The sequence below is a fragment of the Dasypus novemcinctus genome, chromosome 3 (assembly GCF_030445035.2).
Source record: "Dasypus novemcinctus isolate mDasNov1 chromosome 3, mDasNov1.1.hap2, whole genome shotgun sequence".
In the NCBI taxonomy this organism is placed as follows: Eukaryota; Metazoa; Chordata; class Mammalia; order Cingulata; family Dasypodidae; genus Dasypus; species Dasypus novemcinctus.
The window spans coordinates 115,077,810-115,105,756 of NC_080675.1; the positions used below are offsets into that span (position 1 = coordinate 115,077,810).

The 27,947-nt window shown below is 40.5% G+C and overlaps 2 protein-coding genes across 26 annotated transcripts in view; one reads left to right on the top strand and one right to left on the bottom strand.

Annotated features, from left to right (window-relative positions):
* The window catches only part of TUBGCP4 (tubulin gamma complex component 4), a 42,312-nt gene extending 38,307 nt beyond the window's left edge, over positions 1-4,005 (top strand). For both annotated transcript variants that reach the window (XM_004466723.5, XM_004466722.5), the window contains exons 15-18: positions 207-341; positions 1,754-1,870; positions 2,504-2,643; positions 3,358-4,005. In XM_004466723.5, coding sequence (XP_004466780.1) covers positions 207-341; positions 1,754-1,870; positions 2,504-2,643; positions 3,358-3,370 — 405 coding nt within the window. In that variant the 3' untranslated portion in view covers positions 3,371-4,005. The remainder of the gene's footprint in view (positions 1-206; positions 342-1,753; positions 1,871-2,503; positions 2,644-3,357) is intronic.
* Positions 4,006-5,173: 1,168 nt separating this feature from the next.
* TP53BP1 (tumor protein p53 binding protein 1) overlaps positions 5,174-27,947 on the bottom strand; it is an 88,733-nt gene continuing 65,959 nt past the window's right edge. For 8 of the 24 annotated variants that reach the window (XM_058294032.2, XM_058294021.2, XM_058294024.1 and 5 more), the window contains 12 exons: positions 26,974-27,454; positions 22,591-22,743; positions 18,397-18,668; positions 17,588-17,737; positions 16,860-17,290; positions 13,498-13,689; positions 12,914-13,129; positions 10,959-11,174; positions 7,312-7,406; positions 6,583-6,782; positions 5,873-6,018; positions 5,174-5,524 (listed from right to left, as the gene is read on the bottom strand). In XM_058294032.2, coding sequence (XP_058150015.1) covers positions 5,337-5,524; positions 5,873-6,018; positions 6,583-6,782; positions 7,312-7,406; positions 10,959-11,174; positions 12,914-13,129; positions 13,498-13,689; positions 16,860-17,290; positions 17,588-17,737; positions 18,397-18,668; positions 22,591-22,743; positions 26,974-27,454 — 2,740 coding nt within the window. In that variant the 3' untranslated portion in view covers positions 5,174-5,336. Of the gene's footprint in view, positions 5,525-5,872; positions 6,019-6,582; positions 6,783-7,311; positions 7,407-8,041; positions 8,218-10,958; positions 11,175-11,826; positions 11,927-12,913; positions 13,130-13,497; positions 13,690-16,859; positions 17,291-17,587; positions 17,738-18,396; positions 18,669-22,590; positions 22,744-26,973; positions 27,455-27,947 lie in introns of those variants that run through there. The other 16 variants (XM_058294034.2, XM_058294022.2, XM_058294038.2 and 13 more) reach the window with 7 other exon arrangements.

Genomic DNA, 27,947 nt, shown 5'->3' on the forward strand with positions numbered 1-27,947 from the left:
ACACTGGATGTTGTTAGGACTTAGGCAAATAACGTTCTACAAGACTGGGCAAAATAAAGATGTCTTTGGACAGCCCTAAAGTAGATTAGACTGGAGGAAGATGAGTGGGGACAAAGCATTTCTATTTCATCCTGTCAGGCATCTTAGTGTCCTTGAGTGTTCAGAATATGCAAGGTACTAAAATTATATATGTAATTGTCTGTCAGGTAGATGTGTTGGAGTCTCAGTTCTCACAGCTGCTTCATCAAATCAATTCTACCCGCGACTTTGAAAGCATCCGATTGGCTCACGACCACTTCCTGAGCAATTTGTTGGCGCAGTCCTTTATCTTGTTGAAGCCTGTAAGTAGTGCTGGTGTTTCCTTAGACTCTTTCTAGTGCTGACTGTTCCCTCAGGCACTCTGAGATGACAGGATATGGAACTATGATGAAGCAATTGTTCGGTCTCCATTTTTAAGAGCATTTTAACAGTTTGCAAAGGTAATCTTAAAGCAAAATTTAAGTGTCTAAATTTCTGAAACATTATGTAATATGGGTGGTGAGAGCTATAGATGACAGAGTATGTGCTCAACCCTCAGAAGGAAGGATTTAAAGAAATTCAGAATCTTCCTGACACCTCAGAAAGATCAACAAAAAAAGACAGAATTTACTTTCTAGAAATCTTTTGAACCAGGATCGTTCAGTTTTCAGTGTGTTTCCCCAAACAGCTGAAGTTGTGTGTGTGTGTCTCCTTCCCTCAGGGCAGTTATTCTCTACCTTGGTTGCACTTTGGAATCATCTGGGAATTTTTTAAAATCTAGGTTCCAAACCCCTTAGAATCTCTGGAGTGGGACACAGTTTTCAGTACTTTCTGAGGCTTACAAGGTGGTTCTAGAATAAAAAGCAGAAGATGATCCTTTGTATTCTTTTCTAATATAATGGTTACACTTTATCGCTGATGGGAGCTAATTGTTTTTCCTCATTAGTGCTATACCACAAGCACTACAGACTTCTCTTTTATATTTGCAGCTATTGGGCTACATCAAAGTAGAACCAATTGTATAGATGTCACTCAAAAAGGTTCTTAAAATTAAAAACAACCAAGAGTCACTGTAAGTAGACTCTGCCTCAGATAACATGGGTGAATCCCTGGGGAAAAGCAGAATATCAGAGCAAGTCATCATCATTAAATATTTATTGAGTGCTTACTGTACGCAAGGCACTAGGGATACAGAGAGGTATAAGTCATGGCTCTGCCCTTAAGGAGCTCACAATCTAGTTGGAGAGATAGACATGTATTTATACAAAGAACAGTAACAACACAGGCAGCCTGAACAAATGCCAAGTCAACAATACAGATACTACCTATAGAGGAGAGGGAAGGTGAAGAAGGGATGCTTCACTGAAAGAGGGGGCTTACACCAGCATTAAAGGGAAAAGAGGACCCCAGGCACAGGGAACAACACTGGAAGCAAAGCCCATCAGCAGGAGCACACTCAGTAGGGCCAAGGAGTGATGACTGATGTAATGTGGCTAAAGTGGAGGTTTTGTACAAGGTATAGCTAAGACAGTGGCAGCATCTTTGCCAAAAAGCCATGAGTTTGTTTTACACATGTTGGTATTTTCAGGGCCTGGCAGGACTTACAAGTGGCTATGTCTATCTGCAGTCACATGTGGGAGAATAGGAATAAGTCAGCTCTTGAGATATTTTTCCAAATCTTTAATTTCACAGGTGCATCCTCCTCTTCCTAATGCCAACTATGTTTCTTGGGTAGGTGTTTCACTGCCTGAATGAAATCCTAGATCTCTGTCACAGCTTTTGCTTGCTGGTCAGTCAGAACCTGGGCCCATTGGATGAGCGCGGGGCCGCACAGCTGAGTATTCTCGTGAAGGTGAGTCTGCAGAGGCCATTTGAGGTATGCAGCCCTGTCCAAAGGACTAGAGGTCGTTTTGCCAATGAAGACCCATGACCTTTCCCTCTGAGTCAATAAAGCATCTCCCCAACACGTATACACAGAGATAACAAGATACAAAGATTAAAATGTTGGTATCAGTTGATTTTGAAACAGATAATTATGTGCCACCCCACGGCATTCAAAATAAACAGCCCTGAATGGTATTGAGCATACCAACTCTGCATTGGCTTTGTTCTCATTTTCTCACATCCGGCCTCCTTACTCCCTTGAACTAACCCCGTTTCACTGAGATTTTAATTATCTGCCTGTAACAGAAACTCAGGCTTTCCCCAACCCTAGCACATGGTAAAATATATTAATTTTAAACCAAGTGCTGAATTCCTACTGAGAGTGAAAGTGTACCTTCATTGGAAGTCATGTGTTCTGTGGACTTGGGCTAAGAAGTCATTTTAGGGGCTAATAGAAATTGGAATGTGGGAAGACCGTTGGCTCGGTAGAATTCTGAGCAAGGCTTTTCCAAGGCAGTCCCCCACACCCTTTCCTGCCCATCCCCCACGTGGATAGTTGGTGAGTTTAAAGAGGCGACAGCTCAAGACCTTCTCTTTGCAGGGCTTTAGCCGCCAGTCTTCACTCCTATTCAAGATTCTTTCCAGTGTTCGGAATCATCAGATCAATTCAGATTTGGCTCAATTACTGTTACGACTAGATTATAATAAATATTATACCCAGGCCGGTGGAACGCTGGGCAGGTAAGAACACCCCTTGGGGAACTCAGTAGGCTTTTTAAATTTTGTGTTTTTTTAATGAACTGTAGAATTTCAGAGATGGAAGAAGACTCTAGCTGTCTTCTATTCCAAATACCCTCATTTTATAAACAAGCAAACTAGAGAAAGTGGTGCATCTGTTCATCTTCACTAATTTTAATGAAGTATTTTCCAGTAAAAATCATCATCACAGAAAATATGAAAAGACCTAACACTGCGATGGATTTTCAGTTCTTTCTTAAAATATGTATTGCTATGCTGGAAGTCAGTGTGGCTTCAATTCCCAGTTCTGACATTAACTAGTTAGGCACATTGGCCTCGCTAGCTGCTAACTTCCTCATTTGTAAAAAGCTTCTAACACTAAACTTTTTAAAAATCTAATAGTAAGATTCAATAGTAACTGGCAGCATAAAGCTTCCTTCTTTGCTTTTTTTTTTTTTTTTTTTTGGCAGTACCAGGGCTGGAAATTGAACCTGGGACCTTGTATGTGGGAAGCTGGCACTCAACCACTAAGCTCTACCAGCTGCTCCCTCCCTCTCTTTCTAAAATATACTTAAGCAGATTCCTTATACCAGAAGAGTCAAACTATTATTTGAGTTTTAAGATGACATCTAGGATCAGTGGTTGCCTTGATTCTTATTTCTTTGAAGACAATCTTGGGAAAGCATGTATTTAATGAGGATTTTTTTTCTCTTGTAGTTTCGGGATGTGAAATTTTCTGGTATATGAAGTGAAATGACAGTGAATCCCACCATGTTCCCAAGCCTGAAAGAAGATTCAAAGCAAACATCCCATTCTCTAACCCCTCACCAATGTCTGCAGCCTATTGAGAGGGCTCTGTCGTTTCTCCTAGAAACATTACTGAATATCCAGGAGAACAAATCACTCCCACAATTCCCATGTGGAAGGGGTCTGCCATTTCTTGGTTGAGTTCTTAACTCATCCATCAAGAAGAATGTGTCATGTCAACTCTCCCAGATGACCCTGCAAGGGCTCTGATGGCTTTATGTTTGGAACATTTATTGTTTAGTCAACAGTCATTTATTGAGTACCTTCTATGTACATAGGTACTGTTCAAACTGCAGGAGATAGTAAACAATACAGATCCGAAAGTTAAATATTTTGTGGCTCATTTGTTTAAAAAAAAAAAAAAGGTAATTGTTTATATAAGTATATAAAATGCTGAATGTTACCACTAAGCAAAAAAAAAAAAGAAACAGGCTTCCCCTATTCCCACAGCAAGTAATTTATACCTACTACACAGATTACCAGCTATAAATCTGAAGAATGTTGCCAATAATTTCCAGTTATATTATTTCAGGCTAATAAAAGGGCAATTCTAGCTAATGACTATGTATTTAACATATCTTTGTTTTCAAATAAAAAGGTCCTTAAGAAAAAAAAGAGATTAAACTGCCGGAATCCAAATACTGAAAATTCCTAGCCCAGTTATACCATCTTAGTAGAACCACAGGAGTTGAGGTTCTAATATGGCCCAGCCATCAACGGTGACCAGTAGTTTATCTCAGAATAACCAAATATATGGGCCGTGGAATAAACCCCTCCTAAACATAACAAGCAGTGTACTGACTCCAGTTTGTAGCCACTGACTCTGGTCCGTATAGCCACATCTTTTATAACATGCTACTATACCCCTTATTCCTTGGCTATTTTCAGCTAGAGATGACCCCCAAACTGGTACCTTTAGAACTGTGGTCAAACTACAGTCTGCTGCCTGTACCTTTAAAGTTTTATTGGAACACAGCCACATGCATTCATTTACGTAGTGCCTATGGCTGCTTCCAAGCTATCACAGCAAAAGTGAATAGTTGTGATAACAAATGGTCCACAAAGTCTAAAGTATTTACCATGTGGCTTTTACCAGAAAAAAACTTGTTGATCTCTGTGCTTTACAGATTGAGAGGATATGAACAGGGATGATACTATGGTTAGGGAAGGAACAGCTTCCAGGAACTGTGACAACAACAGCAACAACAATTTAAAATATATATTGGGCCTCTGACTGGAGGTCCCACACGTGTTTCAAGTGTTCCCATATGTGCTTCTCATGTTTATCCTTGCAGAAAGTCATCCCATCGAGCTTGTGGTTGCTGCCCATTCACAGCAATTAATACTTTTCCCATTCAGCTTTGAGAGTTGGGTATACCCACAGGTCAGCTGTCAGTGCACTCAGCTCTGAAGAGACATTTTTTAAAAACTGTCAAGAAACTTAAGAGCTAGGCCCAAATCCACTCAACTTTTGGCACAATATTAATCTGGGCCCTTCACCTACTTTAAAATCAGATGTTTAAGTACAGAATTATAGACAGCCTAGGATAGCCTTTTGATAATGAAATGCCACAGAAAAATTTAATTCATAATTTTTTATTTTCCTTGGCTAGCTATCCTCCTAGAGTTCAGAGGCCTATTAAAAACCTCAGAGAGGGTACTATGTTTGTCTTGCTATTTGTTCTTAAATTAAGCTCAGAGGAACGGATGAAGAAATCCCAGTTACTACAACCAAAGAGATTCAACATTTATTTTATCATAAAAGTCCAGCAAATAAAACTATATACAAGATCCATGCAAGGAATCCAGTTACACACAAGACATTTAAAACCTGGTTAAGACACAATCTTCACAACAGCAGGGAATAAAACCACTAAGACCAAGTATCTTTAGTGAGAAACATAGTCATGTTTATATTTTGGATGCTGCTTGAATCCAATTCTCTCCCCAACAATGAGGCACTGGATCACCCACTCTTGTGACACCACAGGCAGCTGTAATGCTTCAGCACACTTAAGCACCGAGGCTGGGCACGAGGGGTCTGTCACCACCACATCAAATACCCCTAAAGCAATATCTGCAAGAATGGGAGAAAGTGAACAACAAAAAGAGATTCAACTTAAACTTCCATTCAAAAACAATAGCTGTGCCTTCAAACTCTGCCCAAACTAATGCCCTTTTACAGCAAACAGTGCTATTGATAATGAGAAAAAGTGAAAAGTCAAAATCATTCTATGCTGGCCCTGAAGAAATTTAACAATTTCACCACTGGAAACCACTAGAAGCAAGAACAGCCCAATGGTCAACCTCTTTTCTTTTTTTGGGAAAATGGATTAAGTCTATTAGGACTGAGACCAAGACCATAAGGCTCAGCAGCTAAGGATCTCCTTGGAGCAATAAGAGCACACATACACTTTCCACATACCTTTGTTATGGGCACTTGAATGGTGCTGCTTCACAGAGGCTGCCCCTCCAGTCATGAGGATCTCAGACCAGAGTTCAAGGAAGTTCTGCTGTTGGTCTGATACCAAGAGTACCTTCAGATTCTGGAAAGGGTTATCACGGGGTTGCCTATGAAAGAGTCAGAGACACCACCTTGCAATTGGATGGGACCTTAGCAGGATAGAAAATAACCATAGCCCTTCTGGGCCATGACTCAAGTACATCTAAATGCTTTCAAAATTAAACCTTCCAAGAAGTTATGTATCCCCACCATACCATTTTCACCTTCTTTACATCTATGAATGATGGGTGTTTTCTGGATTCCTGGCCCAGTATGCATGGTAATCCATCTGATTTCGATGTGTGTCCTGGGGCCATGAATAAATCCATATCATGCTCCTGAGCCTATATTTTTAAATGCCTTGCTTAAAATTTAGTTCCCTAATCTCGCAAGTTGGGTATATTGAAGCTACATACAAATCTTCACATTTTCAAAAGGTCCCTAACAAACATAGGGAAATAAACTGTTAATAAACGGACTTCTGAAATAATTTCAAACCCACTCAGATTCTATAATTTACCCTTCAGTAGTTCCAGCTTCTATAAACACTGATTCTCACCTAATTTCTCTTCTTTCCAAAAGCTTGCTGTCTTCCTCTCTCTACATTTCTAGATGGGTTCTCAGATACTCACCAATCCAGAATTCTTTGCTCCTCAAGACTATAACCAGCTGGCAACAGATAATTGCGGTAGTTCTGGAGCTGGTTGGCATGGCAACTGTCATGGACCCAGACATGAGATACACATGGAATCCCACTGGCAAGGCACAGGAAGTACTTCCGGGTTCGACAATGCTGATCCGCAATTAGGAGACATTGATAGGCTGTGTTACACTGGAAGCAAAGGGACAGAGCCAATGGGTCTAGTGACTTCCACGGGAAGCCCTTGAATAGCAGCCCTAATAAGCTATGGAGAACAGATCTGGACTTTCAAGTATTTCCTGAAAGGTCCTGCCCAAGGCCTCTTTTCTCAATGAAAGGCTCAAGTAACTTCCCTAGGCATTCTCCCCGTCTCACCTGCAGCAGCTTTCTGGGAGCCTACATCCTCAACATGCCACCAAATTCCAGGTATTCAGTCTTTCAGGCTAAGAATCAGCAATACTGTAACAGGGGTTTCTACTAAACACAGATTTCACTATGTGTCCTGGCAACAACCAACCTCCTTCAACTAACCCAAGGTTCTCTCTTCCCTTCCCTGTACACAATAAAAATTCTATTTCATGCAACAACTTTTTGGCAGTTTCCAGTTACTGAGATTTCTATTTTACCCAAACCCCTACTTCTGTCAGGCCTCTTCTCAGTATAGCAAGCAGACGCTCTTCATCATTGCCACTCTGGGGAGCTACACAAAGAAACTCCTCACCTGGGCTTCATTGAAGTCTTCAAGGATATAGCCAGCTCCTGCTCGAAGCTGGGATTCTGTGTACTGCTTGTTGAAGGGAGGAATTTCTAAAAATTCTGTATCAAAAAACAGATAACCAAAACAATTAACAATTACTACTAGTTTTGCATCTGCTCTTTTATGCCTGGCTTCTTACTGCCCCTTTCCCACTCCCAGCTATCTCCTCAGCAGTTAATCCTAAAGACAGGTCAAGGTCTTTCCCCACAGGTCAGGAAGAACTCTGTCTTGAGACCTATAAAATGCTGCCAAAAGAAGGGACAAAGCAAGAGGGATGGGGAAGATGAGGAATGGAGTTAAGTATATAGACCTAAAAAACATCAAAGGTTCCTGAAGAAGGGCTGCACTAATACTTTGAGTCATGGGACTATTTATAGTTATGGACACACAACCACTTTCCACAGCGATGTATTTCAATTGAATAACCCTTACCACCAGGAAGTTCTTTCCTACATCTACCCTAAATACCTGCTGCTTCAAACTAAGCCCACTGCCTCTAGTTCTACCTTCTGTGAAGATGAATAGCTGATCAGCACTTTTCATAGTAAATCCTTCGAATTCCCCCTTCATCAGCATTTTTTACCCCACAATACACTAAAGTTTTGATAGACCAGAACGCTCTTTAGTTTAATTCTGATTATGTGAAGGTTAGCCAGAAAATCCTGTTTCAACCTTTTTATTGAAAACTATCTACCTTTGATGATCTTGAAGTACCTCAGGACACTGAACATCAATGACTGCTCTACAGTCTTGAGGGTGAAGTAGAAGATATGAGAGATGAAGCTGAAGCTGTAATGACCCTAGGCAATTAGAAATTGCTTCTTTTGACCAAATATCTAATTTGAGCTTGTTTTCTTGTCATCTGCTCCTCTTATATATAAATAACATTAAAAAAAAAAGAAAAAAAAAAGATATTAGAGACTTTAGTTATTTAGGAGTTCTAGGAAATTAAGTTCTAATTAACTGAAATTTTATCACAAATTTAAAAATCCAACCAACACATCACATTCTATGCCAGGACCATGTTCCCTCCCACTTCACACCCGTGGCAAAACTTGGTAGAGCAGACCCCTTGCAGAGATGGCCACTGCCACTCTGGTGCCTTCCTTGCCTGCTGAGCATATCAGGCATGTTTATGCCCACTCCCAGGCCTCTACACCTTTGCTTAGGTCTGATTTTACAGCCTCTTCACTTTTATTGCTCTTTTCTTAACATTCTTCACATTCATCTCAAAATGAAAACCCAAACTAGAAACTAAATCGTTTTTATAAGAAACAAACATAGCAGTGTTATTTCTCAGCTTTGTTATAGTATCATTTGACCCAACTCAGAATATCATGTCACAGTCTTTAGTACCAAGACTCCACTGCTGAAAACTGTTGACTCCCCTCATGATCCTCTATTTTTCTTAAGACTTCTATTTTATGTCTGTTTAATCCAGTTGTTTCTAGACCTGACCTATTTAGATTTTATTCCTCAATTATATTTCCTTATTTTTGTGTAATTTTTCTTAAAGTATGTTTGGATTCAATTATCTTTACTTCTGAGGTATGAGCTAACCTATCCACCAGAGGCTAACAGGTTGTTAATTCCATCATCTAGAGCAAGGATGAAAGTACTAATAACCCAACTCTAGAATAGACTCCTGTGGCTCATGGGCTAATGTATATCCCACCTAGAAGGACTGGACATCATAGTCTCAACTCGATAAATGTTTCATAAAACAGATTTACATATTTTATTGAGTTCTTGATACAAACTAGCATCCAACAGATTTGTATTTTCAACAAGACCTATCTGTTTCTTGACAACTAATTCTGTAGAGGCTATTTTAGTTCGTGTCTTCAGTCTTCTTAAGACTAAGAAACCCCTAAGCATTCCATTATATGACTCCTCCCACCAAAAAAAAAAAAAAAATTCTGGTGCTGTTAGGGCAGTATCCAAGGGTGAAAAAGCCAACATGAAGCAGAGACATCACCATAACCATACTTTGTACCAGAAATCGGAGGTCCTTTAAAAGAAATACCCAAACTCCTCATTTATACAAAGCCTACCTCCCCTCCTTTGTGGTTACAAGGATTAAAAACTATTGATATATCCACAAAGTGGGAATAGAAAAAAAAAACTGATGAGTAGAACAGAATAGGTCTTCATAGGCTCAAAGATTTTTAAGGAATCACACAACCTGTATCTCACACCAAAGTTGTTTTCTTGACTATGCTGGACTAAGCAACAAATAAAACATATGTAGACTGCCTTGTGAAGTTCTGGTCAGGCTAGGTAAGGGCTAAGAGTTAGTAAGAAAATGAAGAAGAGAGTCCGGCAATATTGTAAAAGCAAAAGAAAAACAGACCATGAACACTGTTTTGATACATGACAGACCTCTCTGCAGAATCCTCAAGAGGCTCCTAATGACTTACCATTAAAGTAAAACTAAGTTCTTGGCTGGGAAACTCCTCACCATTGTACCTATCTGCATCCTCTGACAAACCAGGCTTTATACATGCTTAATCTGGAACCTCCCATATATCCCGCACACCAACAGCCTAGATTCCCACCCTACCCTCTCATCCTGGAGCATTTCAGCTCAAGACTCTGTCTATGCACCTTGCAGATAGCATAAACTTAATTCTAACTACCTAATCACTCTTCTTACATCCCTGTACGAATCTCCACATGGCTGTCACTGGTGAGATATATGTTTAGTTAATTAGTAAAGAGTCATCTACACACCTGAAATGCCAACCATCACAGATCTTTACTGGTGCTATTTTAGAATAACCAAAGTCTCTAATGCGACTTCCCTCTTGCAAGGCTCAACATTAATCAGAACTCTTAACTTGTAGAACATCATTCTATCTGGACTATTAGCTTTCAAAGGCACATTTAGTTATCACTTTGTCACTTACAGTGTATACATTCCATTTGTATCTACTCATTTTCTCTCCTAGATCACATACTTTTTGAACAGTTGAAATAAGTTTACCTCTCCCCACTACAGCCTTCACTCAAATAGAAAGAGGAAAAACAGAAGAGGAATGTATGGATTTAGGTTACAGTTGCAGAGAGGTTGACAAGGCCTAGAAGGTATATCTCTGAAATTACCCTGGGGTATCATGCATCCCTACCCCACATTCCCAGTCTCATACACAGACCTCAAAACAATGAACCTCACCCCTTTATGGGTTTGCTCTAGCAGTTGCCCCTAGACCACAGTTGGGAAAGATGGCAGGGAATTCAGAAGACTAATTACAGTACTTGGGTGATTGTAGAAGGGTCAAATGAACACTATGTTCTAGTCCCAAGTTTACCATTACTGTGGGCAAAAAGCAACTTTTTAGCCTCTCTAAGCTTGTACCCTCATCTATAAAATGGATAATAACATCTACATCCTATCTGCCTCACAGGATTATTTTGAGGAGCCAGCCACTGAGAGAACTGTGTGAAAAGAGTCTATAAACCTAGACATAGAATGCAAAAAAGTTCTACGTCCCTGACCAAGATCCCCGCTGTCACTTGTCCTAGCAGAGGGGACTGCACAGGCTCATAAAGTGAATGAAAAGGAAGGAAGTACACATGTGTAAGGGCCCCAAGGCTTCTCAGAGTTTTACCTTCCTCTTCTTCACTGCTTCCTGTAGGACCATCTGGCAGTTTAGAGCGGCTGGCCAACTTATCACTGGTTGTGGCCATGGTGAGAAGAAAGGCATAGCCCAGAAATAAGGTCTTGTTGAGGGGCAAAGGCCCTCTCTGCTCTTCCAGGGCAGAGGGTTCACCTGTGTTGTCTCCACTCTCACAGGGGCTTATGAACTCTCCTGCCCCCACTGCACCTGGGAAGGACAGAGGCACAGTTACCAGAGGGACACTGACCACTGCCTGGGCAAAGGCCCTAGCACCAAACAGGAGGTGAAAGAGAGGCAATGTCCCTGCTGAACTTTTTGGAACTTTGACCCAAAGACCATTCCTATGGGCAACTATTCTAAATGGCCAACAACCCAGGACCAAATTTATAAAGAAGGGAAATTTTACATATTTAAGTTGCACATACATTGTTTTAAAAAATGACAATCAACTAGTATTGTTTTTATATAGCCAAACCAAATACTCCTTGATATTCCAAACAAAGAGGTGGTTCTGATAGAAAAATGGAATAGGTAAAGGTGAAAAGTGTTTGGAAATCTTCAGCCTACTTTCTCTGCCCAGTGATCTAACTTCCCCAGGATATGTGATATTTTGAAGCAACCTTAAAAAAAAAAAAAAAAAAAAAAGAAATTTTTTATTACTAAGAAATATCCCTAGCAGATACCCCCAACCTATCCCTGACACTCACCAGAATGGTGCATAGAATATTTAGTAGTGAAGTGTTTTTACTTGTCATTAGAGCCACATCAAAACAACCTGCTTCAACATTCCAGTTTTCAACACCTAGGGGTGGGTAAGTGAACCAGCCAGGCCAGGACTCCCAGAACACCCATGCTAGGAGTGCCCCAATAAGTCCTCGAGAAGAAAGCAGATAGCTGACCTGGAGAAGCTGCATCGTAGGTTCTTTAGGAGGCTTAGATAACTGCCAGGTCATGCCTCCCTAAAATAAAAGCAGCAGCAAGAGAACAGTCTCAGAGGCAAGATGATGAAGTATTTATGAGCCTGGAATTTGAAGTCAGACTGCCTCAGTTTAAACCCTGGCTTAACTCTGTCACCCTGGGCAAGTTGGCCTGCTTTTCTGTGCCTCAGATTTTTCAACTGGAAAATGAATTCTAGCCACCTATACCTCCTAGAAATTATGTTAATATATTTTAAGCACTTAGCTCCATGTCTCACACATGGTAAATATTCAGTAAACATCAGCTATTATTAGTTGTTGTTTTCAAATACCCTGAAATACTGCAGAGGTGTTAGGGAAATACAGCTGTAACACAACTCAAATATACAGGAAACTAAAAGAGCTCTGGACAATGTAATAATCACAGTTTGCTATGCTCAGAGTTATTTCAGGGCAGAAATTGATTACATTACTTCTGTATCCCCAAAATCCATGGCCAGGTCTGAATCACAAAAGAAACTCAAAAAACAAGAGAAGAATTGATGTCTCTCATAATATCAAGCATAAAGGGACTGGAAAGGAGTTGTTTGGGTGAGAGTGGGGATTGGGGTAAGGGGTAATTACAAAGACTGAGGTACAGCCTTTCAATAGGAAGTCTGAGAAAGCCAGAGGGCCCTGAGCACAAAGGAAAGATGAACAGTTTCCAGGAGACAAGAAGACAGTGTTACACAACAGAAGACACCTAAGACAAATTTCACCTATTTTGAATCTGCTTAAAATTCAATACTTCCTCTTCAATGAGTGCTTGTGACCAAGTCCTGGCCTCCTATCTACTCCCACTGGACTTTTCCAGGAAGATGTGGAGGAGTCAATAAGCCATCTCTGCTTACTGCCTATGGGCTTATGTGGGACCCCAACTTTGTAGCCAGTTCAGAGGAGCCATTCTCATATATTAGGCTCCACCTTGCAATAGCTGACCCTATAATCTGCTGTGGTCTGAAGGAGAATGAGGGAAAAGGGAGCATTCACCAGGTTTCACAGTGGCAGACTTCCGGCCTCGCTTGGCAGGGGACCGTTCCTCTTCAGAAGTTAAAAGTTTTCTTTTGCCTGAGAGAACTCCCATTGAGGCACGAGGGCTTTCTGTGATCTTTCGGGTAGGAGTTGTGCTGCTGCTGCTGGAAGCAGTTGGGGTGGCTGGGGAGCTGATGTTACTGCGTCGTTTCCGCTTCCCTTCCACCAAATTGTCTATGGTAAGATAAGCCAAAGGTTGGTTAACTCTCATGGTCTGAGACCCTGAATTCCAGGAAGCTGGGCACAGCCTGGACTAGATGCCACAGCATTTTTCCCCCACCTCCCACAGCGGTCAGCAGCCTACTCTAAAGCCACCATATTTTTTTCTGTTCTAATCTTTGCTGTGACTGAAGATGTATTTGGTCCCTATGGAACTGAGGAGGCCAGAAAGACCCTGAGGACTTACATTAGGAAATAGAGAAAGGTAGTGCTCCGGAAAATGACAAGTTAGGGAAGTATAACCCACTACTCCAAAAACTACTCCTCCCATCCCAAGCAGGGCAGGGGCCCAAAGGCAGTTGTTCAGGAAGCAAAGGCCTCACCTAAGCTGATATCCGCTGCCTTGGTGAGGGGCGTTACTGCCTCATATGGGCCAAGCCCATATTGCTCTCTCAGTCTGTTTCCTTGTTCCAAAGACAAGATGACAGCCATTCGCTTATACCACTTCCTCTGTCCTTCTTTTTCAATGCTGTAGTACAGTTCCCCAGACTCCTTCCTATGGCCTTTCACCACTCCTAGGGTGGGAGAGAAATGTAAAACAAGTCTACTGTTGTCTTAGGTTGCTTGGCACCCTCTTACAAGGACTCTGCAGAGCAGGTCCAAGTCAGGGACCCAGAGATCCAATAGTAGACTGAGGTTAAGATTAAATATCCCAGCCATCAATCTCAGAAAACAACAACATCTAGGATATATGTAGCTGCTTCCGTGGAGTTGGGACAAGGAAAATTTCCTGACAGGAGATCTTTAGTTATAAAATAAATTAAAGCTAATCCTCAAAGTAGACCTTATGGGTTGTTAGTGGTTCTAATCTCTTGAAGTGAAATGTTATGTGCTTTCTAATGATCCCATTATAACTTACTAAACCTTTCCTTCTTTGTTTCTTTGAAGGCTGAGTGATAAATTTGAGTTAAGTTGTAGGTGAAAGATGACATCATTCTAGGAGAAAAGCATGTGTCTGTGTATGTTTAAGTGTGTGCAGCAAAATCAGAATAGAGGTATAAAGAAAAGAAAAAAGGAACCTTGCTTGATCTTCCCTTCCCTATCATTTCTAGCTCTTGCTCTGATCCACGACATGAAGGTATGGACTTTAGATTAGAAAGAACACATATATGGTAAAAGGAAACTGGGTTGGAATTCTTGAGACCTGAACTTAGGTTTAATTCTGCTACCATCAAGCTGTATGATCTTGGACAAGATCCTTTTCCAATCCTGTTTAAAGATAATACTCTTTCCTCTCTGTAGCAGTTTGATATTATTTATGAATTCCAAAAAAGATACTATGTTTGTAAAACTGGTCTGTTCCTCTGGGTGCAATACCCTTTGATTGTATTAGATTCAGCTGCAATGCCTTTGGTTAAATTATGTTACGATTAGGGCTTTGATTCAACCACATCATTAGGACATGCAGAGTTGAGTCCCTGCCCCCCTTGGTAGGCTATATAGGCAGATGCTCAATCAAGAACATGGAAGTAGACACACAGAGAAAAAAAGCGCATTAGATGTGGCAGAAGCCCTGGGAAAAGAGATGAGCCTGACAGTCTGCAGCTGACCTTATAAAGAGAACAGAGCAGCTGAGCCCAAAAAGAAACAAGCCCCAGGGAGAGAGATGGGCCTTATTCCAGCCTACAGCTGAGATCAGAAGAAGCTGGGACCACGGAGCCTTAAGAGGAAGGAAACCTTTGCAGATATTGCCTGCCATCTTGCCTCAACACAAGGCAACAGACTTTGGTTGAGGAAGTACCTTTTATGGTACCTTGAGTTGGACTCCTTAGGGCCTTGTGACTGTAAGCTTCTACCCAAATAAATACCCTTTATAAAAACCAACTGAATTCTGGTACTTTGCATCAGCACCCCTTTGGATGACTAATAACCTCTCAATCAATCAATAATTTACAGGATCATTTCAGTCTAAAAATAGGGATGTACCCAATATAAAAAAACAAGGCAATAATATAAACACTTTTTCATTCCTATAAACAGAAGAGTCCATTTTGTTCTCTCCCTAGCCTGTGTTAAATGAAGGACTAAAAGAAACCCAGAGCCTGTCCCCACCAAGGGAAAGAATACAGAGAAAGTAGGCCTTGGTTCTTTCCTCATGTATGCCAAGAATCACTTTTCCCCCTTGCTTGTTCATTCTATATCTTAAATACCTACTACCAAACCAAATTGCAAAAACCTTCCCCAAAGCACAAAGAAACCCAAGGTCAAAACAGACACCAATGAAGAAATACTAGAACTAAGAGCAGTCTAGTGTTGACATTAGTAGACAGCCTCAATAACTGGGACACAGAATCTCCACCCCTTGGATGCCATGAGGCACTCTGAATACAGAATTGTCTACTTTGTTTTAAGAGGGTCAAATGTGGACCTGCAAGAGTGGCCTTTACACCTGACAGAAGAAAGAATGTATCTGATACATAAATAAATTGTGAATCACAGTTCATTAAATCCCTGTGCTACTCCTAACTGATAACACATACAGCTAATGGTGTTATTCAAAACTAGAAGGTGAAGTAGCCCAGTTGACAGTGAAACAAAGTGGCAAACAGCAACCAATCAGAGGAAAGGATACCAAAACAGAGAGCTGAGCCAGACTTCAATAGCCAGAGTACTATTCAAAAATAAAAATAAAAACCAGCAAATAAGTAGAAGGTGTGTACACGTACAAGCACAGCACCAACAATTTATTTCCATGCAAAAATATTTCAATTATATCTGCAACACTCAACTACTGGATTCCCATCAGAGCAAGGAGTAAATTTAGAAATCAGGGGTCAAAGAATAGAGGATAAAAAGGGAAAAACAGTAACTTCAAAGTGGAGAAACCTAGCAAACACAACAAAGAAATGAAGATTAACATCATCGGTGATGTTAATCCGGTAATGCTGCCATTTAGATATCAGGTATCCCTCAGTATCATGTGATGAAGATGGACACTCCACTTATGGGACACAGTTTTCAAAAACTCCTAACCCAGTCTAATCATGAGAAAACATTAAACAAACTCAAGTTGAGGGACGTTCTACAAAATATCTGAACAATATGCCTCAAAATTGTCTAGGTGACAAAAAGCAAAATACTAAAAAACTGCAACAAATCAGAAGAGGCCAAAAGAAACAAAGCAATTAAATGCAATATGTTTCCTAAATTGGATCCTGGAATAGAAAAAAAGGACATTATGGAAAAACTGCTGCAATTTAAATAAAGTCTAGATTTAAGCTTACAGTAATGTACCAAGATAGGTTTCTAAGTTTTGACAAATGTACTCTGCTAATGTAAGATGTTCACAATAAGGGAAGCTGGGTGAATGGTATACGGAAATTCTTTGTACTATCTTTGCAACGGTCTTGTAAATTTAAAATTTTTCCAAAATTAAAAATTTATTCCAAACAAACAAACAAAAGCCAGTGTAGCTCAGTAGTGAATGTGGGCTTTCCACATACGAGGTCCCGGGTTCAATTCCCGGCCCCAGTACCTAAAAAAAAAAAACAAAAAAAACGAGGAAGCTCCAAAGAGACAAAAAAATCAGTGGTGAGAGTAACCAGTGTTGTAGGAAGGGGATTTCTGACTTTAGAGAACCCAGAAAAGTCCTCAGGCCAGAGTGAATTTTTTTTGTAATTGCTGACAGAACCAAGTACTGCCCCAGGGCATAGTAAATCTCTACCGATTGTGCTTCTTTTATTACCTGCACTGAAATACTCATCCTCCGAAAGGGCTGTCACTTCAGTATCCAGTGGGATGGGGTCACACAAGAGAATGTCTTTGCCCAACACATCACACTCGTACCCATCATCAAAGAGCAATTTATATTTCCCAGCTCCGACATCTCGTGTGATTTTCCCAGAGTAAAAATAGCCATTGGATGACCACTTGGCTACAACACGGAGCCCTACAAAGCTGTTCCCTGGAGAGGAGGCATCTAAGCCATCAGAAGGGCCAGCAGAAGCCTGGAAAGGAATCTCTGGAGAGTCACTACGACGCAAAGCACCAGCACCCATGTCTGTTCGTCTGGTGGAGTCTGGCACTCGGGGCACAATACGAGTGAAAGATTTATCATCTGGTGACATGCTGGGTGAAATGTCCTCTATGCCCAAGGGGCCAGGCACAGCTGTTTCTCTAAGAGAGATAAAAGATAGGATAAAGCAATAAGAATAAGAGAGATGAGTGCATACCTACCAATTTTCCCACCTCTTCGTCCATGGGTCTCTTCAGCCCATTCTTTGATAATCCCATCACAGGCATGAGCCTGGTCTTTCAGTCAGTGTGGGCCCCATTTCTGCCCACTCCCCAGTCAGTGTGGGCCCCGTTTCTCCCTCTTGACACCCCACATACTCTCTACACCCCTCTCTTCTCTCTACTCCCTTTTTTTCTGAACAAGCCATAGACTAAGTATATCTCACACTACCCGGGTACCTGGTTCCAGTGGTCCGAGAAGGCGGGCGGCCCCTTCGCCCGCGCCCACGAGGTGTGACTGGAGCCTTCCCTCCCTGTCTGATGCCAAGGCCTGCATCACCATCCTCCTCACACACTGGCGCCCCTGTCTGACTGACCCCTTTTCTAGGACTAGAGAATGAAGACAGGTTAGTCTGATAACAACACCTGCTACTGAATCCTTTCTTCACAAAGTTTCCCCTTGGCCCTCAGACTACACGTTAGCCCAACATATGCTGGGTCTCTAGGGCAGCAGGAAAATGGTTTACACACCCACCACCAAAATTTCAGCCAAGAAGTAGGGAGTGTGGGATAACAAGTGAAGAATATTCTCATCTCTGTAACCCTATTCCCTCCTAACAAAGCTTCCTACTGCTGCCCTCAAAAACAGCACACCCATTTCTGCCCTGCCTTCTCTACTTCAGGCTCTGAACACTGGAAGTGGAAAACAAAAAAAGTAGGGGATACATCAAGTTGGGCCACTATCCAAACTTTGTGTACTCCCAACCAAAACACATAGGTTACAGAATGTGGGGGTGGCAGGAACAGGTGCCCCAACATTCCTAAAGCCCCCTCAGGGTCTTTGCCAACAATATGTACCTTCCACAGGGCTCTACCAGACCTCCCAGGAAAACCCAAAATAGGTCATGAACAAATGGGTAGAAAGAGGAGTTGATTTATCCTAGATAGAGGATGGGGTCAATTTCCCATTACTCCCCTTTTCCTGTGATATTAAAATGCCAGCAACCCTGCCCCTGCTGTGGCTCTCCCTCTGGAGACCCTGTCTGCACCTCAGTTTTCCTGGGCCTCCTCGGGAGCTGGGTAAGGCAAAATCTGCGGGTTCGGTCCCGCTGGTTTTCCCTTTGAGTGGTCCGGCTCCTCTCCCTGAGCTGCCACTGCTGTGCATGGCTGAGAGACTCGTCCCACTTGACGTGCGGTGTAAGCTGGATGCCTTGGAGGAGAAAGAGCTGATATCCCCCAGGTCACCTGAGGAGCCCCCAGTCTGTGAAGGAGAAACTTCAGTTTCACACTCCTGACATTCTACAACTGGCTCTTCAGTCTCCTGAAAGGAAGAAATGGATAAAGAAGCTTAAAAAAGCCATAATAACATAATGGTAATGCGATGGTTGAAAAATCCTGGTCATGGCAAGGAACTTCAACTCAGAATGGAGGGAATCAGGAGAAAAATTCTGAATAACGGAAATGTTCTGTATCTTGCTTTGGGTGGTAGTTTCATGGGTATATATATACAACTGTCAAACCCTACTGAACTGAATGGTTAAGATCTGTGAATTATATTGGGACTATATTATACCTCAATAAAAAATAAATGTGGTACTAGTCTAGGAAGAGAGAGACTCAATACTGAGCTAAGTTAAATTCTTTTTATTGAACAAGTTCATGACTACATACTACCAAGAAACAAGAAAGTGTTCTAATGCAGAGGACAGAGATTAATCCCTATCTGAGAGAAGACAGAAGACAGGCAGACAGATAGGTTAGGGGAGAAAAATTATTGATGATTAGAAACCCTTCTGGGTACTTAATTAGCAGTAGGTGGTATCTGATGTGTTTTGACATTACTTTATACAGCCTTTCCAAAGTGATCAAGGAAATAGAAACTTACAGGCAAAAATAGGTATAAAATTGGTATTATTGTCTGGAAAAATGAAGACCAAAGGTTATGATCAAAATATGAGTTTTCAGTAACTATAAACCACAGGAATATCAAACTGGTTTTATCTCATATGTCTACTTCAGTAGATTGGTTTGGTTGCCTTTAGCTCAGTTTTAAGAAGCTTTTTGAGACTAATTCCGATGCTGAGTGATAGAAGGTTGTAAAAGCAGTCAGCAATGCCTACTATGGGCACAAGACTGAGAAATTATAGCATGGGTGCCATACACTTGCCTCACTGCTCTAGACTGTTCATGCAATATTATGCTAATAGTCACAGAGGATATGGAGAAATATAAGATATACTCTTCCTCAAAGAGTTTACAATCACTCTGAGGATAGAGCAGTATGCACAAGTATACACATGCACACACAATACATATACACACAGATAATACTATGATTAAATGATTCTATTTTTGACTGCTCCCTTCTTCAGAATCTCTTTTCCTTTAAAATCCATAAAATCACTCTTATTTCCTTTCATTCAACTACTTTGGCTACTCCTATTTATGCTTCTTCTGGAGTTTCCCTTTCTCTGCTTATCCCATTAAAACTGGTATTTCCCAGGACTCTGTTCTCATTCCTTCTCTCACTTTCACATAATTTCCCTCATGACTCTCACCATACTCATTCCAAACTCACAGATACAAATGCCTACTAAACTCTTCCCCTTCGATGAACCACAGACACCTGAAATTCAACTCATCCAATACTGAATTCAGTATCCATCCTCTATTCCCTTGCCCTAATAAATGTATCCTGGGTATCCTAGGTGGATCCCACATCCCTTGTAGTTCTCTCTGGCAGACGTTTGTTTTTCTCAACCAAACCTCAATACAAGAGTTTGGAGATGAGATACCTCCTTATTCCCCATTGACAACTGCAGACCATTTCAATCTCACCATCTCCCACTCCAAACAAACCACTATCTTACCATTCTGTTAAACTAGCTCCTCTACTTCCTTGTTATCCTTCCATATCCAACAATATCCTCCCAATCACTCTCTCTCATGCACTGAAGACCTTAATTCCTGGTTCACAGCCTCTCCTCCTTTCCAAATCTTACTTCTGGCCTCATTCTTAGTGGCTTACGTTCATTCACTGAATGATCCATCTGTTACCTCCCAGTTTTCTGATCCAATTTCTACCATTAACCTTTACCTCTATTCTACCTCAGCCATCTACTCCCACAGTCATTACCAGAAACTGTATCACATCCAAAATATCAGTTATAACTATGCCACTCTCCACTTACCATTTACTCTTATTCCAACTTGCCTGCTCTAGATGGAACTAAATTAACATGATCTGCCAGAGCCACTTGACTGAAACAGGTGCTATGAGCACAAAACTTGAGTCACTTCCCTCTCTTGAGGGCATACATGGTAAATGTGTCGGGGCAAGGCCTGCTTAGAGGGCTGGGACTCTAGGTTGTATCTCAGATTAGAAAGTAGGCCAGCTGTACTGCACTGCAACTGTCCAGAAGCCAAGACCATGTTCTTATAATGACTTAGGGCCAGGATCCACATTGGCCGGTAATGATCTTTTTAATGCATTGGTTTAATTATTTTCCTGTGTGTCTCCTCTACCAGAATAAGACAGAGACCTTAATAGTCCTATCCCCAAAATCTACCACAGTGCATGCCACAAAATGGGCTCTCAGTAATTATTTACTGAATGAAGGATCTTCATCTCAACCCGGTGTCCTATTTTCATTCCATGAGTATATGCTACCACCATCCATCGAGCTGCTCAAGCCCAAACCCCTGGAATGATATTAGATTCCTCCCAGGTTCACCAGAGCCAATCAAGTTTACTTTCTAAATATTTCTTGTATATATTACTCTCCTCTCAAGCCCTACTGCTACTGTCCTAACTTGACACTCATTCCCTCCTACCTGAACTATGCCTCTAATCTCAACTCACTTCAATCCATTGCCTCACTGCTGTCAATCTGACCTTTCCAACACGCAGATCTAAGTATGTCACTGCCTTCCCCAAAACTCTTTAAAGGATACCCAACACAATGATGATAAAAAGCTAAATCATTTCTATATGCTGTGGGCCCTTACCATCTCTCCAGCATCATCTATCCCCATTCACCTGGACACATTCTTGTCATATTGAGCTTCTAGACATTCATCAAGCATGATATACTGTCTATATATTTAAACAACTTTTCATTCTGCCCATGATGCCCTTCTCTCCCTTCAATGCTATCCACCACACTCTTTTGAGCACTACATCTTCTATGAGGCCATTTAGTCTCCTTCAGATAGGTTTGAAGGTTCCCTCCCCTCTTTTTTAACACACCTTTCTCCACAGCAATCAACAAGTTTTGAGTTTGTTGCATGCCAATTCTAAGTCCTGGACAACAGGGACACTGTCTTTATCTTCTTAGTTCCAGTGCCCAGCACAGTCCTAAATTAACATCAATGGTTACTGACATCAGGGTCACAATGGCCCACTGTTGAACATTAGCAGTAACATTTCTGTTTAATAAAACTATATACCTGAATTTACTTCTCCCTGGATATAACTTCCTATTTGGCCAGCAGGTAAAATTAAAGTATCTGGGAAAAGACAGAAAAGGAAGGAAGGAAGCTGTGCTGCTTATCAATTAATAAAATTGTTCCCAGATCTTAACATATACACCAAGAAACATCCCAAACCTATATAGAAAACCTATATAACCCTGGCTAGTATTAAATATACACAAAATCAGCATGCGATGTCCAATGTAAGACAACAAATGCCTGTTTTAATATATCAACATTGGAAATAAGTCTGTAATGAATTCTACTAAAAGAAGCAAAGGTACACCTCTTACCAATAGGTCCATAATCACACTCACAGAGACCAAGAAAGAACACAATGAGTAAACACGAGAAAATAATGAGAGAACAATAACAAACACTGAGAAAGCATGTGCAACTAAACAAGGAGTTCTAAACTTTAATAAAGTTTTCAAGAATTAAAAACAGTGAAAACTTTATATTTACACTGAGAGATTCATAGAGATTTATCAATCCGTTCTTTACAAGAAAAAGAAAGCAAGATGGTACTGGTTAAGTAACTGGTCAAAGGTCTAAAAGCAAACCCATGGCTGGGGAAAACAGAGAATTCATAGAATTCACTTCTGTTTCTTAACTCAGTTCTTATATACTGTAGTAATGTACATTACACTTTTTACTTTCTGATATAAAGATGAAGAAAAACAATGTTAGTAGCTAGTTGCATAAGAAAGATGGGGAGACAGTGATTTTTCTATAGAAAATGTGCCACTTAGTCCCAGGGTGTATATTACCTCAGTTACTTTTCTTTCTACTTCTGTTCCATCCACATAATACACGTCTGTGATGACACGAGTGACAAGTGTGCGTACTTCACGGATTGTTCTCATGTGGCGATGCAAGACATGGCCATGTGGAGGCTGAGGCATATCAAATTCTTCCTCTCCCTGTGATGTGGAAATAGAACACAAGCACGGGCCTCATGGCAAACTGACAGGTTCACAAAACGACTTCTTCATCATGAGCACTGTTCAGAGGTTCCATGAATCTAGTGTGATGGAATGTTCCAGCTGCTTTGTTTTCCATTCACCTATAGATAAGACCAGGGATGGACCAACAGTATAGCCAGATACTAGGAAGAATTTGTATCAGCATGACCTAAAATGACCAATTTCTTTCTACATCAAAATCAGAACTTTTAGTACTTATATCTGGAAGTAATTAGGTGAAACTTTGACCCCTAAAAGTATACTATTTTTAGATGGTAATTCTCTGATTTTGATGCTGATTTGTCAATTCGTATGCAGTCTACACTTGAAACAGCTCTTCAGCATTTCCTGGTAAAAGGAAGGCATTCCTTAGTCCTTTATATAAAACCAGAATGGCATACCTACTAATCTCAGTGCGGTCTGTTTTTCCTGTATATTAGTAGTGAAAATTAGTTTATTTATACTTGGAACAAGGTACAGTGACTTCTCCTAGTATTAAATATAAAATATTTAATCTATTCCAAAGACTATATTATGGCTAAAGAGTTGACCTTGTTTTCAGAAATAGGAAATACTAATATTCTGTATCTAATTCTAACATAAAGAATAACTAGTTTGGGAGCGGATATGGCTCTAGCAGTTGGGTGCCTGCCTCCCACATGGGAGGTTCCGGGTTCAGTTCCTATACCTCCTAAAAGAAGACAAGCAGACAACTAGCAGCCACAAAAAGCAGACAGTAAGCAGACAGCAAGCAGACACAACGAGCAGACAGAGGAGCAGACAGATGAGGGAGCCACCTTGGGGGACAGGGGGAAGAACTACAGTAATCAAATCAGTGTGATACTAGCATGGTCTATATATATATATATATATATATATAAATGGAATAGAATTGAGAGCCCAGAAATTGTTAATTGATTTTGACAAGGGTGCCAAGACCACTCTATGGAGAAAGAACAGTTTTAACAAATGGAGTTGGTACAACTGGATAGGTACATGTAAAATAATGAAGTTGGACTTAACCTTAAGTCATATACAAAAAACTAAAAATGGCTCAAAGACCAAAATTTTAAAACTAAAACTGAGGATTAAATCTTCATGACCTTTGGTTTGTCAAAGGTTTCTTAAATATCACACACACAAAAACTAAATGTACACTATAGACCATAGCTAGTGACAATAGTTTGATGATGTTCTCTCATAATCTGTAACATGTTCCACAATAATGTAATGTGTTGGTGGAGGGATGTTGTATGGGAATTCTGTATATTATGCATGACTTTTTTTTTTAAGATTTTTATTTATTTTTTATTTATTTCTCTCCCTTCCCCCCACCCAACTGTCTGCTCTCTGTGTCCATTCACTGTGTGTTCTTCTGTGACTGCTTCTATCCTTATCAGTGGCACCAGGAATCTGTGTTTCTTTTCGCTGCGTCATCTTGTGTCAGCTCTCCCTGTGTGTGGCGCCATTCTTGGGCATGCTGCACTTTCTTTCATGCTGGGCGGCTCTCCTTACGGGGCACACTCCCTGCGCATGGGGCTCCCTACATGGGGGACACCCCTGTGTGGTACAGCACTCTTTGCGCACATCAGTACTGCACATGGGCCAGCTCCACACGGGTCAAGGAGGCCCGGGGTTTGAACCACAGACCTCCCATGTGGTAGGTGGATGCCCCACCCATTGGGCCAAGTCCACTTCCCCATGCATGACATTTTTAAGTTCACAACTCCTCATATATATACACACACATATATACATATATACATATAAATATAAAAAACACCAAAAGCACATGGAACAGCAAAAAACTAGATAAACTGAACTTCATCAAAATTAAAAACATTAGTGCATCAAAGGATGGTACCAAGAGAGTGAAGCAACAGCGTACAAGATGGAAGAAAATATCTGCATCCCGTATCTGACAAGGGTATAATCTCCAAAATATATAAATAACTCTTACAATTCAACAACAAAAAGATGAACAACCCAATTTAAAAATGGGCCAAGGACCTGAACAGACATTTCACCAAAGATGATGTGCAAATGGCAAATAAGCACCTAAGAAGATATCCAACATCTTTAGTCATTAGAGAAATGCGAATTGAAACCACAGTGAAATAATGGAAAACAACAAGTGTTGATGAGGATGTGAAGAAAGTAGAACCTTGTTCACTGCTGATGAGAATGTAAAACAGTCAGCCAATGCAGAAAACAGTTTGGCAGTTCTTCAAAAAGTTATACATAGAATTACCATATGACCCAGCAATTCCACTCTTAGGTATATAAATATATAGGAACACCCAAAAGATTAGAAAACAGAGACTCAAACAGATATTTGGGAATCTGATCACAGTACCAAATTCACAACAGCCAAAAAATGGCAACAATGCAAGCATACATCAAGAGATAAATGGATAAACAAAATGTAGTATATACATACAATGGAATGCTATTCAACCACAAAAAGGAATGAAGTTCTGGTACATGAGACGGCCTGGATGAACCTTGAAGACATCATGTTGAGTGAAATAAGCCAAGCACAAAAGAACAAAGATGGCATGGTTCCATTTATATGAAATATCTATAATAGGCAAATTCATAGAACCAGAAAGTAGATTTGAGGTTACCAACGTCTACAGGGAAGAGGGCTGGGGAGATATAACTTAAAGGGTACAGAGTTCTCTATGGGGTAATGAAAATGTTTTGGAGATAGTAGTAATGTTTCAATGTGAATATAATTCTTGCCACTGAACTGTATACTTTTAAAAAATGGTAATAATGGTTAAAATGAAAAAAAAAAAATATATATATATATATATATCCACAATAAAAGATAAAAGATAGAATTTAACTCTTTTTATAAAAGGCAGAGAAGCCAAAATATTATGTGGCAGAATGTAAGCATTTTAAGGATGAAAATAAACAGAAGCCAAACAAGGGTCTGATATGCCATGGCCACTACATCTGAGTCTGTAAGAACTGATAGATAAGGTCCTCAGTCTCGAAGAATGTTGTTACTGTAAAAGTGTAATATAATCAGAATTTCTGCAGTTCCTGCAAAGGCATAAACAAACAGAAAAAGACTGCACAGGTCATGATTCAAAAAAACAGAAAAACAACATAACACAGGGTTTGAAAGAATACCACTTTGGAATCAGATATGCTGGGTTCAAAGTCCAGTTCTGCCACCTACTGACAGCAAAATCTTGGCCAAGTTATTCAGCCTTTCCTTGGGTTGGTTTCTTCACTTGTGAAATGTGACTATGTAACACCAGCCTCATGGTTGCCTTGAACATATAGTGCTGATAATACTGTAGGTATTCAATAAATAGGAACTACATTATTTTATTTTTATAAAAAACGAACAACTTGGATGAGAAGCACATCATTAGTGAAGCTTTCCTAGACAAATCCTAAATGAAGACGATCTACCAGAGCAACCAAAAAGGCAAGTTAATCACACTTAGTACCTTCCAAATTTTCCCTGCCATGAAACCCACTGCTACCTCATGAAATTTTGTGAACTTCCTCTTATTTGTTAGCACATTTTACCATTTCTTACCCTTTTACCTTCTCAATTTTTATGAGTATCTTCACTTCCCCAGGACTGTATTCCCAGGAACCCATTCTTCCTCCAGCCTCAATTGCATCAGCCCTAATCCTTTTCCTCCCGTTATCTCTAGCCTTAGCTTCTCTCTGCAGTCTTAAGTCACTGGGGGACTTTCCCCTGTCTCTCTCTATTCCTGTTACTGTTCTTTTTGTTTCCAATACTGTGTTTTTCATTCTTCACACTTTTCCTACTCCTGCCTTTACTTTCTACTCTCTCAGTTCCTGGGTGAAAACTCGGAGGAGAGGAAATTAGCTCCAGTGGTTAGAAAGGAGGGTAAAATAAGACAGGAGGAAGAGACTGAACATAAAAGAATGTTATAGGATCCAGACTATCTTCCTGGCTTTCTTATCCAGTAAAGACCTACCTGACAAACTCTAACATCATTTCATTTTCCCTAAAAGACTATCCACAATTATCACTATGCCATCTCTATCCTGGATAAATTGTTTTTGTCTATTAGCCCCTGGTCTGTAAATATCTATTAAGAATTGTTAGAAAGAAATGCCACAACTTATATTATCTGGGAAGCCAGAGAGTTGAAACTTGGACTCCCTGTGGCATGCAACCCATTCTCTCACCTGGCTATGGAGTGACTCTGTATCATCCCCAGGAGCACTGGATGGTTTCTCACCACTCCCTCTGTCAGTCTGAACTATAGCATCTTGTTTTCCAGCGTTCTGGTCCACTGTACTTGTCCCCTGCTCACACACATTTTTTACAGTCTGGGTTGCTGCTGAAACAGTTTCTGGGACCCACAGGGAATGCTCTATGGTCTGGATTCCTATGTTATTTTGGCTGGGCCTTTCAAACAAGGCCTTACTAAGTTTCTCCTGGTTGGTATTCTGTCTTTCTTTCTGGCCTTTTAGTACATCTGTTTCCATCGCTTCTCCTTGAGGACTAGATGGCCCATGTTTGGCCATCTGCTGGGACATAGGAGAAGCAGGGTCCTTGACAGTGCTAATGGGCTTCATAAGCTGCTGACTCTGTATGGTCCTTTGGTCACGCTCCAAATTTTCCTTCTCTTCTTCATGAGTATTTGGAAAATGAAGCAAGTTCCCCCTGAAAATCAACAACATGAAAAAACAATGTCAAATAAGCAAGAGTGTATGTATGTATGTCAATACTGGCAGGTGGGAAGCACACTTTGACAATTTGAGAGATGTGGGGAAGAGTGAAATTAAGGTGGCCAACCATATAACAATATGAGGTTTCTCATCCTAATTTCACTCCTATGGGGGGAAAAATACTAGAGATAACTATTTCACAAAATAGTCATAAAATTTATTCCCATCACTAGGTACAAAATCTAAAACTTAACACAGAAAAATGAGGAAAACTAGAAGATGCAAAGAATGCCATTATCAAAACAATAGACAAAAAAAAAAGAAAGTCTAAGAATCTACTTCAAAAAAGTTAGGTCAAGATGCCTCCTTTGGCTTTAAGATTGGTTTGAATGTTCTCTAACTAACTTCTAGCATTCTAGATACTCTTTATCCCCCTTCTAACCAATAATATTAGGAAAAGAAATCCACACATAAAGGAAAAGTTGTGA